Source organism: Trichomycterus rosablanca, chromosome 27, assembly GCF_030014385.1.
Source record: "Trichomycterus rosablanca isolate fTriRos1 chromosome 27, fTriRos1.hap1, whole genome shotgun sequence".
NCBI lineage: Eukaryota > Metazoa > Chordata > Actinopteri > Siluriformes > Trichomycteridae > Trichomycterus > Trichomycterus rosablanca.
The window spans coordinates 15430676-15447913 of NC_086014.1; the positions used below are offsets into that span (position 1 = coordinate 15430676).

The 17238-nt window shown below is 39.4% G+C and overlaps 1 protein-coding gene across 2 annotated transcripts in view; it reads left to right on the top strand.

Moving 5' to 3' along the window:
- LOC134304192 (complement C3-like) overlaps positions 1–7247 on the top strand; it is a 30415-nt gene extending 23168 nt beyond the window's left edge. Inside the window, exons 31-43 of one of the 2 annotated variants that reach the window (XR_010007778.1) lie at positions 24–179; positions 703–762; positions 862–952; positions 1871–1922; positions 2015–2102; positions 2544–2633; positions 3159–3264; positions 3841–3930; positions 4507–4590; positions 4672–4752; positions 5184–5331; positions 6523–6696; positions 6872–6960. Coding sequence is in view for 1 of the 2 variants with exons in the window: in XM_062989777.1 (XP_062845847.1) it covers positions 24–179; positions 703–762; positions 862–952; positions 1871–1922; positions 2015–2102; positions 2544–2633; positions 3159–3264; positions 3841–3930; positions 4507–4590; positions 4672–4752; positions 5184–5331; positions 6872–7010 (1185 nt within the window). In the remaining variant the exon portion in view is untranslated. Of the gene's footprint in view, positions 1–23; positions 180–702; positions 763–861; positions 953–1870; positions 1923–2014; positions 2103–2543; positions 2634–3158; positions 3265–3840; positions 3931–4506; positions 4591–4671; positions 4753–5183; positions 5332–6522; positions 6697–6871 lie in introns of both variants that reach the window. The other variant, XM_062989777.1, reaches the window with a different exon arrangement.
- Positions 7248–17238: the final 9991 nt, after the last annotated feature.

Consider the following 17238-nt stretch of genomic DNA (forward strand, 5'->3'; position numbering starts at 1 on the left):
TGGATTCTTGTTTTTCTCACTAGTCCACCATGGTGGTGCTGCAGGCTCTCTCTGAGTATCTAATGAAGAGACCTCCTCCATCCGACATGAACCTGCAGGTGGCGCTCAGCGTTCCCGGGCGCTCGGACATGCGCTGGGCTTTCACACCCCGACTGGCTCATGTGGCACGTTCAGTTCGGGTCAGAGTTCTTCAGCGTTCTTTTAAAAGAACATTTAAGATTGTTATGATGAATTGTAGATTAAATATTTAATTTTATTCTTGATGAGTAAACATGCGTTCACATAATGAGGGAACATCTACACATTTTCATCCTCATCAATACCGTCAGCACTAAGCAATATGTGGAACTTGGTATCACCCCATGTTCTTCTTCTATCCCATAATAGCAGGTCAGCTAGCTAACTGCTAATAAACAACATGAACCACCAAAGCCTAATTGCTTATATAAGAGCAGATGTGAGGGATTACAGGTCTCATATAGACACCGGATCATCTGTTCACCTTTCATCTAATTTACATTCAAGTCTAGAAGTCCAGAAAAGTTTTGATGATGTGTAGCTGTGTTCAATTATCTGTGCTCTGATCAGGGCTCTCTAATGGTTTGAGAATTAAGGACACTGTTGTAGGTGTGAAAGGTGGACTTGTCAGACCACAGTACATTAATCTCAGATGATCACATTTGTTCTGTTAATGCCACACAGGTGCCTCTGGATCAGGACTTTTCTGTGGTTGCTTTAGGAAATGGACAAGGAATTCTGGAGGTTATACACCACACACACAGTACACTACTGATAGAAATAATGTTTTAATATTAATAACTGAAGGATGATATGAATTGTGACCCATGTTTTCCTGTGCAGGTGGTCACTGTGTATAACCAGTTACCTGATGTTCATGAGAGGAGCTCCTGTAACGGCTTTGATCTGAATGTTTCCATCAGCGAGACCAATGGTGCTTCTTTATTAGGGCTGCATTGTGGGGGGGGAGTAGCAATATAAATACCCTCTTCAAAGAATGAATTGTTCATATTTTCTATTATTTCTGAATCATTTATTTTCTACCTTTTTATTTTGATATTTTTTTAAATTACCAGTAGCAACAAGTGCAGCAGATTATTTTAGACATTAGGCTGACCTGAACACATCCAACAATAACTTATTTATTTATAATTGTTTCTCTGATTTCACGTTTTTCACTGAATGGTTTCAGATCCTCAGTGCCACCAAAGATTAGTTCACATCATTAACTTTTCAGTTACAGTGATGTGAACAGCCACCTTGAAGGACTTTTGAGCATAAACTGCCTGTTTAAGGTTCTGCCACAGCATCTCAATGAGGATCTTTGGACTATGACTTTGGACCATTTTTTTCCTTTCAATGTTCCTACGTTTACCATTTTAATGCATTTAACTTAAATACTGACCACAATGGTCCAGAATAAACCTGCAGTGAAACATAATGCAACAAGACATCTGAAAAACACACAAATTAGCTAATGACTAAACCACAAAGGATGACTTTTTGTGAGGAATTAAAAATGTGCAGCCAATTTATATTGATAATTCAAAACTCAACATAAATACACTAATTTAAAATATTGTATAAAATGAAATGTACAGCCTCTAGAAGCGCTGTCTGTATACACAGTGTAATACTTTTTTGATGAGTATGGTGTAGTCTTCTCTCACCGGTTAGTACAGCAGGATGTGTTTGTGAACCAGACAAAACATTCCAACACCAAACCAGCTAAAGTTGTTTTTCTAATAATGTTTTAATCTGAGGAGTCAGATTCACTATAAGCTACTAGGTGGAATAATCTGTAGGAGGAAAGTGAGGCTCCAGTCCTGTAAATGTTCTCCGTGTGTTACAGATAAACCTCCTGCAGATGTAGAGAAGGTGTTTAAGCTCAGCATCAGTGTGAGGTAAACCAGCAACTCCTTGTATACAGCTCACTCATGAATTCTGTCATCATGTATTCATTCATTCGTAAATGTGATACTTTTTACCCAATCAGAGCTCTGGCAGAGCATCAGGTGCGCATGGTGGTTCTGGATATCAGCCTGCCAACAGGTTTCGAACCGGAAACCTCTGATCTGGAGCAGGTAAGGGGATGCACCCATGAAGTTTGTCTCTAAACTGCTCGTTTTGAAAAAATTTTATCATTTGTGTAGAATAATTATGAACAGAATTTTATCTAGGGTTAGGGTTGAATACATTTATCAGGTGTTTAAATCCTGGTACCATTAGGGTAGGTTCTTTTCTTCTTTGGTGAGACCACAGCTCACATTTCTATTTTGTATCAGTCCATCCGAGATGAGCTTCAGTCCAGAGTTGGTGGTGTTTAGGATCTACTGAGCAAACCTTTTTTAATTGATTGTAAAATATGATGTAAAGCCACAACAGAACCCTGTGCTCAATTATTCAGAATGCATCTTGTGTTATAAAAAAAAACCTATTGACACATTTTGGAATACAGCAATATTCCATATGGCAAGTGTGTGTGTGTGTGTGTGTGTGTGTGTGTGTGTGTGTGTGTTCTATAGCTAACCAACACAGTGGATCGCTACATTAACAACTTCCAGGTGGTGGATAACCTTAGCGATCGAGGCTCCCTCATCATCCACCTGTTTAAGGTAACATTAAGATCTACCTACCGTCACAGTACACAGTGTGCATGTGTGTGTGTGCACCATCCAGATCAACATCTAAAAGATCCCTCACCCTCACATGCACCCCTGCAACAGGATAGAAACAGCCATGCACATTTTTGAGATATGGAGGTGTTAATGTTTTGGCTTATCAGATCAGACACAACAACATTAATAACAAAATTAAACTAGAGTACCCAAATAGTATACAGTGTCCTTAAAGTAGTTCTCTATGTACAGTATTATTGTTGCTTATTGTTAAATATAATGCGCTATCTAGTGTACATTATAATGGCCACTCACACATAAGAGACTTTCATATAATTTCATTTTTGTAATAGAAATACATTTATGAATAATAAAATGATGGATTTGTTATTTTAGTAAAACAAAATCAAATCGAATTTAATGTAAAGAAAATAAAAGAAATGTGGTGTCAGGAAGCTTGAATTGTACATGATTAGAACATGTATCAGGCTTTAATGTGTGTGTTTGTGTGTGTGTGTGTAGGTGCCTAATAAAGAAGCTGATCTGATCCCATTCAGGCTGTACCAGAAGTTTAAAGTTGGTTTACTGCAGCCGTCTACAGTTACTGTATATCAGTACTACAATAAAGGTTCATCAGCACCAGCATCACCACTAGCACCATCCATCTAACCCTCAGCACAGTCTAGATCAGGGGTTTTCAAGTTGTGAGCCAAAAAATGGCGAGAAAAATAATAGTAATTAAATAAACACATTTTACAGCTCAGAAACACAAAATGAACTTGTATGTGATCGCCCTCTTGTGCAGGCTTTATGTTACATCCTGTAAACCTCAGTGTTAACCCTGATTTACAACACCATCAGATCCATCATCAGCTACACCATCACTATAGCTCTGAGCATTATTGTTTGTGTATTTGGATCGAGCATGTTACACAATGAAAAAGGATTTTGGCAGTTGAAACGCTAGTTTGAGACGCAATTTCACAAAGAGTCATGAAGTCAAACTTCAAGCTGTTCACCTAAATACATAAATCTGTGAGTGTGCAGTGACATTTTCCTACAAATTAAAAGTGTAAAAAATAAAATGATCGAAAGAATGTGATGTTTTTTATGTATAGTATTTCAGTGTTTATATAAGCTGATAATCAGATTTCCTTTAACATGTTATTAATTGTATTAAAATGGGGTGTGTTTGTGTGTGCAGATAAACAGTGCTGCAGGTTCTACACACCACCAGAAGATAAAGAGCAGCTCAGTCAGATCTGTAAGGATAATATATGTAGATGCACTCAGGGTAAGAAGAGCATTTCATACTGAAACACATTTAAATATAATAATAATGTTCAAGCACCTGCACTCATTATGTTTCTCCATTCAGTTATTCTGCTTTAGCATTAAATAAATGGATAGGTAAGTTAGTGTGTGGTGGGTAAGTTAGTGTGTGGTTCGGTGGGTGGGTGTTTGAGAGAGGGGTGAGTTAGGAAATGGTTGGGTGGGTGGCTGAGTAAGTGTGCCTCTGTGCACAACGTGAGGATAATAAAGATGAGATTGAGCCTGCGCAGAACCCTGACCTTATGATTGGAACATTGATTGCAAAACAGCATGAGTGTCTGACATCATAAATGCTTTTTTGATTAAATGAGCACAAATAACCGCAGATAAACTCCAAAGTCTTAAGTGAAGACTTTTTACTAAATATTCAAGCCCATTATTTTTGAGGAACAGGGTGTCCACTAAGTACATTGTCTGGTGTCCATATACTTTTGGCCGTATAGAGTGTTTACCTGATAACTGTTTTAAAGCTTTTACTTGGACGCATCTCTGAACATTGTGGTTGTGGAAATTAAACCCTCCCTCCTGTTGTGCACAGGCGACTGCACAGTCATGAAGTTGAACGATAAGCCAATCACAGTTAGTGAGAGAAAGAGAGCAGCATGCAGCGGAACTCACCACGGTAACCATTACAGATTAGCATTATGCTAATGAAACTGTGTATTGCTTGTACTGCATGTGTACTGTGTGCTCTTCTCCCCAGTGTTTAAGGTACGAGTGATGAGCGCCAGTACCAGTCAGTACGATCGATATGAGCTGGAGATCCTACAGGTAATCAAAGAGGGTAAGGAGCTCTGTTATTTCACACAGGTTAGAGCTTATGGCATTTCCATAATGTCTTCCAATTTAGTCATTTCCGATTCCTTTTTGCAATTCCTCTGCCGCTACCCAAGCTGTCTGAGAAAAGATGCAGACTAGCACCTGCCCACTCCAACATGTGTGCAGTCAGCAGTGAATTCTTACTTAGAGCCATACCTCCATGCTTTATGTTCCTTTACTACTCAGACCAGCCAGCAGGAGTAGATTCATATTCATGTGGACAGGTAGCAGCTTACATACAAGTATTTAAATCAGCTGGATTTTTTGCAAACACTGCACGCAGTTCTGTTGTACTAAACTCTGTGTGTGTACTTGTGTTTGTTCATATGAGTTTGTGTGTATGTGTGTTTGTTCATATGTGCGTGTGTTTGTCTGTTTGTGTGTATGTGTGTGTAGGTTCTGAGGTTGGTCTAAAACCAAAGGAGAGGAGGGTGTTTCTCTCTCATGCCAGCTGTAGGGCGGGTCTTAACCTGATTGAGCAGTGGGACTACCTCATCATCGGCCCATCCTCTGACGTGTGGCCGGTTGGCAGCAGTAACGAGGGGTGAGGTTACCCACCATTTTTAACACACATGGACACAGACGAACATCCATGAATACACACTCACACTTACAAAAGCTTCAGTGATAGTAAGTGATTTAAAAAAAAAAAAAAAAAAAAAAAACCTAAACGATGAAATCTTCTGTCCCATCACTGGTTCTTAGCTAGATAATTAACACTTTTAATCAAGTACAAGCATTCATTCTTTCCTTTATTCATTTTCGCTAGCTGCTTTGTCATGGTCAGGATGAGTTGGCACCCCAACTCATTAACATGTGATGAAGGTAATAGCGCTAGTGTGCAATTATAACCTCTATCTCTCAATGGTGCTGCACCGACGGTGGATAAAGGAGATCGGTGCGTGACTCTCCATGCACGACACTGAACCCCACATTAACTCGTCTTGTGCAGGTAAATAGATGCAGTTGGTTACTGCACACGTGTTGGAGGGGGTGTGTGTTAGTCACACCTCTCTTCAGTCAGAAGTGAAGGTCTGCAGCAGTAGAGAGAAAACAAAAACGAGTATTTGGACATTACTAAAATGTGAAAACAATGTTTATAAGTATTAAATATTTAATAGAACCTATTTATTTACCTGATATTTTAGTCTGATTAAAACTGCACCAACCAGCCACCCTCAGTCCACACAGACCCTTACTTAACACGATTAAAGCACTTTTAATAAAAAAAACCCCATTCATTTTTAAATGTATCATTGATCAAACATTGTTTTTTTTCTTAAAGAGGTGTAAAATAAAGGTTAAGTCAGGATTTGTATTCCAGCTGACAAAAAAAATCATTCTGCAAGGTCAGGTGAGTGGAGCCAAATGCTGAGGAAGCACCTTATCTCAATACCTACTCAGCTATCACTAAATCAGTCTCATTATCTCAACTGTAAAACAGGTGATCAAACACTGAGCTGTGTGCAAAATCACTGTAGCTCTCAGATAATACAACACTATACACACACACTGCACCGTCCACTTCCTTTAATCCCCCCCAGTCCCGGCCACCTTTCATTTATAGTCAACAGGACTTAATGTCAACAGGAAACACAAACATTTGGCACAATACACAGATTTTAAATCCACCTGATCATAACGCCGGAACTGCAGCAGTTCAGACTCTGATTTAGTATGGTAATATAAAAGACTTGATGATATAAATGAATGAAATATTGTTTACATATTTTAGAAAAGTAGGTGCTCGGGTGGTTCAGCGGCCTAATGCAGCCTACCACCACCAAAATCGAGGTTGAACCTCAGCTGTGCAATCGACCGGCCACGCATCCACACAGGCACAGCTGGTCGTGTCTGAGAGAGGGACGTCATTAGGGGATCTCGATTGCTGTTGCAGTTGTGGCTCTCGGTGAGAAAATAATCTGCCAGGTACTGTGCTCCTGTCAGGGGGGCGTGTGATAGTCTGCAACTCTCCTCAGTCGACCCAACTGTGTGGTGCCAGCAGCTGAGTTGTTACAGTTAGGGGAATTGGACTTGACTAGATTGGGAGAAAATAATTAAATGATTCTTAATGTGTGTTACAGGTACACCTACACAATGGGAAAGCAGACATGGGTGGAGTCCTGGCCCTCATCAGATGACTGTGTTGGTGTGGTGGAGGAGAAATGTTCACAACTAAACAAGTTTGCTACTGAACTGCTCAACACAGGCTGTCACACATGATACACACACACACACACACACACCAAAGCACACACACGCCAAAGCACACAGTGTGTCCATTACCAGGTACTCTTCACTGGCCAGTTGTGATCAGTAAGTAGGATTACATCTGGGGAAATTTGTCTCCACCCACAGACTCTTCAAACGTTGCCCCTGTTTAATACTAGTTAGTTTTAACTATATGTAGTAAACTTGTTTCATGTTTGATTATTAAATCTAAATAAAAGCATAATATTATTTATGTATGATAATTTTACTCTCTTACAGTTCAAAATGTTATTTCATGTTTACTGCATGCAAACGGTTTTCTGATACTCAGGAAAAAAGATTCAGAAAACAAAAGTCAAGTCAAATGTATTTGCACTTTTCATAATAAACGTCACAAAGCAACAGAAGTTCTGGTTTAAAAACCTCGAATTAGCAGCTCAGAGCCACAGTGGCAACAAAAAACTCCAGACCCACCCAGAAGCTCCGTCCCACTGCGCAGCCCCAGGATTGTTCTACATGTGATCTCAAGCTAAATTTATGCAAATTATCTTTCACTGAGGAGACTCTAACCTGACCTCTCGGGTTAGCAGCATTTCTGATTGGCTGCTGATGATAGTTCATGATACGGTGTGAGATACTGAGAACATTTAGATTGAGTCATTGTTCATGAATAAAGTGGATTTCACTGCTGTCTGATCTACAAAACAGACAGATCTGTAAAATATGAGCTGTAGCAATAATTTATAACAGAAACGTGAACATAAATATCAGGATCAGAACGTGTTACAGCTAAATAAAGGACATGAACGTCCAAGCCCTGTTTATTCCACAGCATGAATCCAACCATCAGTTCACCAGCCATTATTCATTTACATCTTTAATTTAAAAAAATCTTGTTTATATCAGATACATCAGCAGGCCTGGTTAAATTTTACCTGATTGAGTTAAGGTCAATAAATGCTCAGTAAATGATTTAGAAAGATCTCTGGCATTATGATGTTATTCAGGCACAAATACACCTTACAGTATATGCTGTCAAAACAGCCCTGACCTGCTGAGACGTCTGAAGGGTTCTGGTACCAGAACATTACCAGTAGCTCCTTCATGTTCTGATCATTATGAGGTTGATCATCCTGCAGTGCATCATGGTACCATCTTATTCTGCAGCTAAGCAATGCGGGCATGCCTGGATCTTTACATCATCTTGGAGAAAACGGGATTCTTTGGACCACTTAACCTTCTTCCACTGTCCAGTTCTGATACCTGCATGCATGCTGTAGATGTTCTGGACAGTGGGCAGGAATTACTTTTACCCTCCTGTGACTCTGCAGCCTCGTACACAGAAGGGTTTGATGCACTGTGTTGTGCCACAGCAGATCTTCTGTCGGTCCATACCAGACACCACCACCACTGTTTGGTCCCTGAGCAAGGCCCTTAATGCTAAATTGCTTGCATTGTATTTAAACATGATTATTAAATGATTGGATAAAAGTGTCTCCTAAATGGCATTAACGCTAACCCATTATTTTTTTAAACAGTTTCATGGTTCTCAGTTTCACCCTAGACCACCTTCAGCAGATGTGAGATTAGTTAGATATTTGGTGGATAAATGCAGGTGAGTGTTAGGTGTATTGTTACTAGCACCCTGTTAGTTGCAGTAAAATCTTAGTTTATACAGTGGCGGTACCCCTGTGACAACCAGCTTGGCCCCCCTACTGCCCCCCCAGGAATACAGTATATGTAACTCAAATTGAATATGAAAAAGAAAAGAACTGAATAAATTACATTTAAGCAGAGCAAATGCCTTCAATGGTGATTCTTTGTTGATCTGTTTACATCAAACTCAAGAAAATGTAGACTGAAAACAGGCAGAAAGTAATTGGCCCCTCTAACATAGCCTCTGCCCTACATGGTCTAGAACCCCCACTGAGTTTATAATGATGTGTAGTAAGAATTTAGTACGAAATAAAATGATTTATTATTAAAGAAGTGCAATCATGGGCATTCAGGTGGCACAGCTGTAAAACACACTAGCAAACCAGAGCTGACACCTCAAACTCGTGAGTTACAGCTGGGCGTCTACACAAACGATGATCAACTCGTCCTTTGGGTTAGATGCTGGAGGGGATTCCTCATAACTGCTGCATTTACACCCTCTGTTGGCTGATTGATGGTGCTGCACAGAGACGGGGGTAATGGAGATCAGTGTGTGACTCTCCATGCGCGATACAGATCTTTGTATGAACACGCCTGGTAAAGGTGAAAAGAAGCGGTCAGTACTGCACACGTTAGAGGGGGTGCAATTGGGTAATTGGATACAACTAGATTGTGCGGAAAATTGGGGGGTAAATGCAAAAAAATAAGAAGTGCAATCATTTAATTGATCATATTGTTTTACCAAAGTAAATCCTGACAGCAAGTCTAACATTTTCCTGTCCCAATTTGGATATACTCAATTTTCCTTTGCACCATCTCAGTACCTATGGAGCACCGTGCTGATCTCTGTATTTCTCTTCCACTCATTTTAGGAGTTGTGATCTGTTGCTGCATGTTTACTGGATTATTGACGTTGATGAATAATTCTGTATTGAATCTCAGTCGCTACGGTTAGCAGTTCCGCCGCTCTGGATCAAGCATGTACAAACACTACCATGTAAAATAGATGCTGGAGTGAAAAACACATTCTAAACCACCTTTACATTTAGTGATTGATGCAGTATAAATCCATGCAGTGGTGTCTGCTTTACACACACACACACACGCTGATATAAATAAAGCCTTAGAATAACATGTGTGTTCAGTTCCATTCAGAAACTCAGTGTTTGTACAGGTTAATGATTAGTGAGGGTGCGGTGTTTACTCATGCCAGTGTGTTGACGTTAGCCAGGCTGGTATAAAGCACGAGCTCCTTTCTTCAAGTGTAAATCAGAAGCTTCACTTTAGAAGGTCCAGATCACAGAATCATGACTAGATCTGGTACATTCAGATTTATTAACTTATCAGATGTGAAGTTTCATATGAAATGAATCAAAATAAGTGCAGGGTTAAGGAAGCGCACACACAGAAAGGTGGCGCTATACACAGTCATTACAAGCGGAATAAAAGCAACAACTTTTTGTTTATCTGTGCAGCTCAACGTCAAATAATCCAGTACAACATTTATCCTGTAGTCTCATCATGTTCATGTAACTGCTTAACGTTACATAATCCGATCTAACTAGTTTGATACTTCATTTTCATCAACCTCTATCCTGGTCAGGGTCACAGTGGGTCCAGATTCACCAGGAAGCACAGGGTGTGAGGCAGGAATAACCTGGACAGGGTGCCAAGCAATCACAGAGCTTCGATGACGGTTATTAAAGTTCAGTTTTTTGCAGGAGGCTGGTAGAGGTGAAAATATTCACACTGCAGCTCATCCTGACGTGTCTATAACTGATCTCCACCTGCATTAACACACACACTGTTCATACTGTTTTATTACTGTGTTGATGTGAGAGACCTTGGCTTTTATTAGTAGCCAAAACATGGAGAGGAAGTTAGAACAATAGCAGCAGGAGATTTAGTCTGAGTGAGAGATACAGAGAGAAAAGTTAAATCTCAGCTCAGAATCAGACTGCTTGCTGCTTGTCCTGCAATAATCTCATCCACATTTATTCATGCACCCACTATAGAAGCTAAATGTTTCCTAGACCTAAATGTTTTAGCATAGAGGAAAATTCTTAAATGATTAGATGGGTTTTAAAGTTACCAAGTAATTAATGGAATTAGCAAGTAGTTCTGTAGTTATTACATGAGTGTGGAAAAGCAAGAACAATAACCTGCTGTGTGTGTGTGTGTAACTATTTTCCAGTGGTTGAAAGAGCTGATGAACTTTTTCCACTAAATTCAGGGGTGTTCCTGTTCTGCGTCTAAGAACCAACATTCACCTGTGCACACACACACACACACACACACACACACACACACACACACACACACACACACACACGCTTGTCCTTCAGAGGTGAAATTGTGTAATTGGTGAACAAGGTGAAAAAGTAAAAATGTAGCATGAAGTTTACAGATTCATGTCTTGTTTACTTGGTCTCAGCTGTAACCTGGCAGCCCTGCTTAGTGAATCTATCTAGCAGGGGGGGACTTGAGTTTAGAAACACCCACTAGCAACCAGTGTACAGCAATTTTAAAAACACAAGGGAAAAAAAATTGTAAATGTAGGTTTTGTATTTATATCCGAGTCCTGCTACAGTGCTCAATACTAACCAAACTTTTATCTCGTACCAGCGGCCAATGTTATTCATCATAACTTCAGTAAAAAATACCCGATAGCATGTTAGTCTATCATGTTAGTCTACGTATGTTAGCTAGCAAGTGTACATTTGAGCTGAGTAGATGACCTGTTCTGACATTTTAATACAGAGTTCTATCAGTGCACTCATCATCTCAGCATTTATTTTTACTCCTGTCTCTCACACACCTGCATGAACAACGCACCGTATACGTGTGTGTGTGTTTTGATACAGCTGGAGGGTATGCGGTGGTTTTAGGTTTTGATCCATTATCACATGGGGGAGTTTCCACTGAAGTGCACTTCAAATGATGGGGTTCTTTCCACCTGTGCAGGTAGGTGTTTAAATGCATTGATGGGGGTGTTTAGAATGATGTCATTGCACTCTACAACTTTGCCAACAAAAATGCATTCACTGAGTCATTTAGGAACAATGTAACCCCCCCTCAACCTCCCCCAGCCACGCCCTTTCAGATCAGAGTAAATTTACATTTAAAGATTTCTTATTTGTGTTTGAACTATCAGCCACGTCTCATCGTCTGCTTTCCCTCATGGGTCCTATTTTTATCATTGGTTCTGAAGGAAACCCAAAAATAAAGTGTAGTAAAATTAGGGTTTCATTATTTTTGTTCCAAATTCAGCCAGTCAGCTAATTTAGACCTTTGAGCAAAGAGTTCCTTAAGTGTCGAAGCAAAAATCTCGGTTTTAGTGCTTCTTTGAGGCTCGTCTGAAATTCAGCAATAGGATGACATTAGAGGGTGATGCCAGAATGTTCTCATTAAAGAATGGACATTCCATGTTCTTCCTCTTTTACTAACCTCGCACACTCCTATCTTTTATACTTCAGTGTTTATATCCTGTTTTATTGAGGTGTGATGATGTCTCTATGATGCTGATGTGTGTTTATGATTGATGAGGTAACATGAAAGTGTGTTTTGCAGGTATGATGAGAGAATTTGATTGTATAAACTGACTCTAAGTACATATGATATCATTATATGGGACATATTTTTAAAAGAAGGTCATTAATAGCTCATGAGATTCAGGAATATCATGTTTGTGTTTTGATCTGAATTATATATTGATCTGCAGGTGGAGGTGATCGTTTTCTCTTTTGGATCACAAATGTCGAGCAGAAGTAACACACAGACACCAGAAGCTCATTATACACAGAAGGAGCGTCATTGATACTCCATCACACTGCCTAGTCGAGTTGATATAAACTATAAATAGCCTGAGCGAGCGTTTACACTTCCTGTCACATCTGGTAGCTGCTGTAGTTCCACACTCAGCGTTAAACTGTAGCTTTAGCACCAACACGATACAAAATCATTTCTACAATCAGAGAAAACAACATGCATCACTTTACACACACACACACACACACACACACACTAGTTCAGTATATTGGTCAAGAGGACCTATTGGGGTTAAGGTCAGGGCTCAGACGTGTTTTATAGACTTTGCTTAATACACAGTGACACGGTCAGGCTGGAGAGTAAAGGATCGTACCTACAACTGATGGAACAAAATGTTGAAGCATATAATTGATTCACTACACTTGTTAGCAACTGGTGTGGCTTAAACACATGAACTCTCTGAGGGGTGTCTGCATACTTTTGGTAATATAGAGTACTACCAATGCATAAATCCATTTAACTTTTTTACACTTTAAGTCTAATAATTTCTTCCTATAAATGTACTCTACAGTAAGAATTTACTTTTATTTATTCCTCTTGGCAAACTGTCCTAAATTTCCTAAGGTGTTACCATATCAGGAGTTCAGCGTGGCCTGTAGGAGTGGAGATGATTGTAGACAGTTAATTGCTCATTGTTCGAACTGTTGTTCCTGCTGCTTTCAGGTCTCCCTACAGCTCTTGTAACTGTAACTTACTCTTGTAACTTCTTCTCACTCACTCTAAAAATCATGTTCCATTAGAGTTCCTGATGCACCAATCAAACGTTTACAAGCTCAATTCCAGTTTCTTCACCAGCTGAATCCTGAAACAAAAGCAGGAAAACATCACCATTCCTTATCTGGTTATGTTCCTCTTTAGAATTCACATTGGGTACAAAGCAGGAATACACCCTGCACAGGAAGACAATCCATCACTGGGCACCACACACACACACACACACACACATACACACATACACACACACAAAGTGCAACAAACTCCCAGTATAAAACACTGTATGAGTGCTCAGATCTAAAACATAACTGCATTTGTTGTCTTGTTAAAAAGTAGCTGTTTATTTATTAAAGTTTATGGTTATTGATGCATTTGTCAAATATTTAAACCCCGACTTTATACACATTGCCATGGTGCCACCAATTACATAAAGTGATTCTAATTCGAGGTATTAGAGTAAACACTTTATCAATAATCCGATTAGAATCATCACAATCCCAATATCAGTGAAATGTGATCATGATAAAGAGCTCTTTTAAATTATTGGATAATTTTAATGCAAATTTTAAATGTAAATATAGTTAAAGAAATGTCTCATTATGCAGTCTTAAATATTTAATATCACCAAGCTTAGAAAAGTATAAATATTTTAAGTATAAAAGTATTTCCAGACCTGACTTTTAACCACCGATTATGTTTTGTTATTACTTATTTCTACCACTAGGGGGCTCTTTGCAGTTATGGACTACTGAGTTGATAAAAGAAGAAAATAATAAACAACGTTGTGGGTTTTCAGTGATGCTCTGCTATGATAAACAATGTTCATCTCTTGTTCTTATAGACCAAGAACTAAACATCACAGATTAGCAAGAGAAGGAAGCATCGAGCTCAGCCTACATCACTGTGCAGCTGAGTGTTTTTAAGTTTTTATTTAGTTTGTGGTGCCTGTGTGATTACATTTTTAGCATTAACGTTGTTTACCTGTCACCCCTTTTTCATGAGAGTTAGTGGTGAAGTTATTAGTCTGTAGGTAGCACACACACACACACACACAACTGAATCCAGTCTTATTAACTAGATTCATCCACACCAACACTCACTGTTAGAGAGTCAGAACCCTGCAGGGGCGTGTCTCAATTCAACACCAAAGTCAATTGTAGTCTGAGTGGGTCGAATTAGATTAAAGGTTTCCAGGAACCTCAAACATTCCTGGAATCATTTGTGGCATGCATATTCCTTGAAGCTAGCTGACGGACTGTTTGCACAGATGTTAGCAAACAATGTGAATGCTAACAAAAGCCTGAAAGCACAATGCGTACAATGATTTAGTCATAATGCTGCTGCAGACAATAAAATGACTGTTAAACAGTGTGATTAGTTGAGCTGCACATGAGCCTAAATATAGAGATCTGATGAACCGCCTGGAAACATCAAACCATCAGAGCACTTTTATATAATAGCAAAGATCAGATAAACAAAGTCCTGCTCTGACTTTTACCCTCATGAGTGTATATTGTGTTTCCTACACATTTCAGAATCACATTACAGATTAAACATGGCTTTCTTTTTTTAATGTAACTGCTTTTACACTAATCAAAGCGGCTTTTAGATTACCTTCAGCCAATCAGAGACAAGCTTCACAAAATAGAAGACTTGTATTTGCTAAAACCCAAACAAATCTAATAAAATCACCAACTGATCATCTATTTTAAGATCTAAACAGAACCTACAAAGACTTTCCCACTATAGCACTTAGGGCTCAGTCTAACTAATGAGGTCAAACTAGTCCTATTTATATGAACACAAAAAGTCACCAGCACCAGAGTCAGTAATGAGAAATTATGATACAAAGTTAAATTATTAATATAGAAGTTCCATAACTACCACAATTGTAAGCTCGTGTCTGGACGTGGTTGGTCCAGTGAATCTTTAAAAATCCCACAATAAACGTATGAAAGAACTTATGAAGGTTCTGTTCCAGTAATTTACTCACAGAAATCTTTCAAATACATGAAACGCATCCTGTATGCATGTACGCTGTTGCACACATGTTCATTTGGGGTAAGAGGAACACTGGGAACATTTCAGTTTTGGTTGAACCAATGATTTAAATGTAGGAAATCAGACAGTTAACATATCAGAGCATGAGACAGGAAGTAAATGTTTAAATAAGATTTAATGTCTGTAAGTATTGCATGTAAATATGTGTGTGTTGTTTCTTATTAAAGGCATGAGAACTCTGAGAACTCCGGGGTCAAAGAAGCTCGGATTCACCTCAACACTAAAGCTGTAGCGCCTGTAATACGATCACACACACACACACACACACACACACACACACACACACACACACACACACACAGCAGCTATGAATAAACTGTACCATATTTACCCATGTCGGAATATAATCCAGGATGAGGATTTGGGTGGCCAGAGTCCAAATACTGCAGCTTTAAAGCACAATGGCTGTTGGTCGGTGGCCAAGTGAGATTTACTCTGAGTTTTAAGCTCTCATATCCACTTTCCTGTCCAGAAAGATGTTGTAATTATTGTAAGTCGGAAAAGATGGATAAAAAGTCGTAGTTGATTTTTATAGAGGATTTTCATTATTCACACTGTGAGGAAACCAGTATATAATCTCTTAATTCAAATTACTCCCAGTACAAATCTCCACTTTACATTTACACACAATGTCTTTTAAGTATAAATTATTGAATGATTATTTGTTCCTGGAAAATTACATCCAGGTTTGGGTCTGAGAAGATGAAGAACCGCTGCAGTACCGCTACAGTCCACAGGTTAAGATGTGCTACACTATATTGTTCATGTTGTACTAACAGTGTTCATCTTACAGGAGCTATTGTTACACACTCCTGCACAGAATATGTGTTATCAGCAGGATATCGTTACATACTAATACACACACACACACACACACTTTACTCTGTGTGTGTGTGTGTGTGTGGTCTCAGCATCAAATATCTCTCACGCAAATGTATACACATCACAGGGTCACATACTGGGCATCAGCACCCGCAGGCTTCCAGACAACTCTGATCACACACACACACTATAAAATGCACAGTCCTCAGTAGTGATGAGAAAGGTCTCTGTATAAACACGCCCCCCACGGCTGCATCCGATAATCAAAATTTGGGAATTTCCACTGACATGACACAGACAGCAAGCATCCATACCCATGAGACAACTGTGTGTGTGGGGGGGGGGCTGAATTTATAAACATACTGAATCTGTACTGAAGAGACTTGATAGGCATTTTAATTTTAATGCTGTGGTAGAAGCAATGTGTGTGTGTGTCTTTGTAATTGTGTGTGTGTAATCCGAGACAGGGTGGAGATGAAAAGCATTAAAAGAATCTTTTTTTCCCCTTTTACATTGTCTCAATATGGATATGCTCAGTTCCCCTGTGCACTCTGGTGACCACAAGTGTCCGAGGCGAGTCGTGAGTAGCCACCTGCTGCTTTTTTTTACACAGGCAAACAATGTTTTCTTATAGAGAGCACACTGACTCTCTTCGTGTTTGTATTCCTGGTGCATAAACTAATAGTACCATTTACTTATGCAGTGTATCCGGCCCTGCCTTCCTCAGGTGGCACCACTGAGACTTAAATTCATAACTTTAGTGGTGGGTTGTTAGTGTGTTATACTGGTGCACCACCCTACCACGCCTGGCTGCTCCAGTTTGTGTGAATGATTTAGTGAATTAGTGTTAGGTGCACTGTAAGGGACTGGCACCTGTTGAGTGTGTATTCCTGTCTTGTGCCCTGTGTTTTTGTTTGGAGACCATGTATCTGTAATAAATAGCTGGAAGTTTTATCAATGTAGCCTGTTCCATTACCTCCCTCTAAGCTAACAGACCAAAACAGCTTGTAATGGACGAGTTATTTGGCTTGGTCCCAAACAAACCTGGGTGCAGTTCTACTCTATATTAAACATGTCCTAATTTGGCTGTGCTTGGTTTGGTGTGTATATGTTTGTGCTGGCAGGTTAAGGTGCCTGATGTCCACCAGTTCCTCAGGTC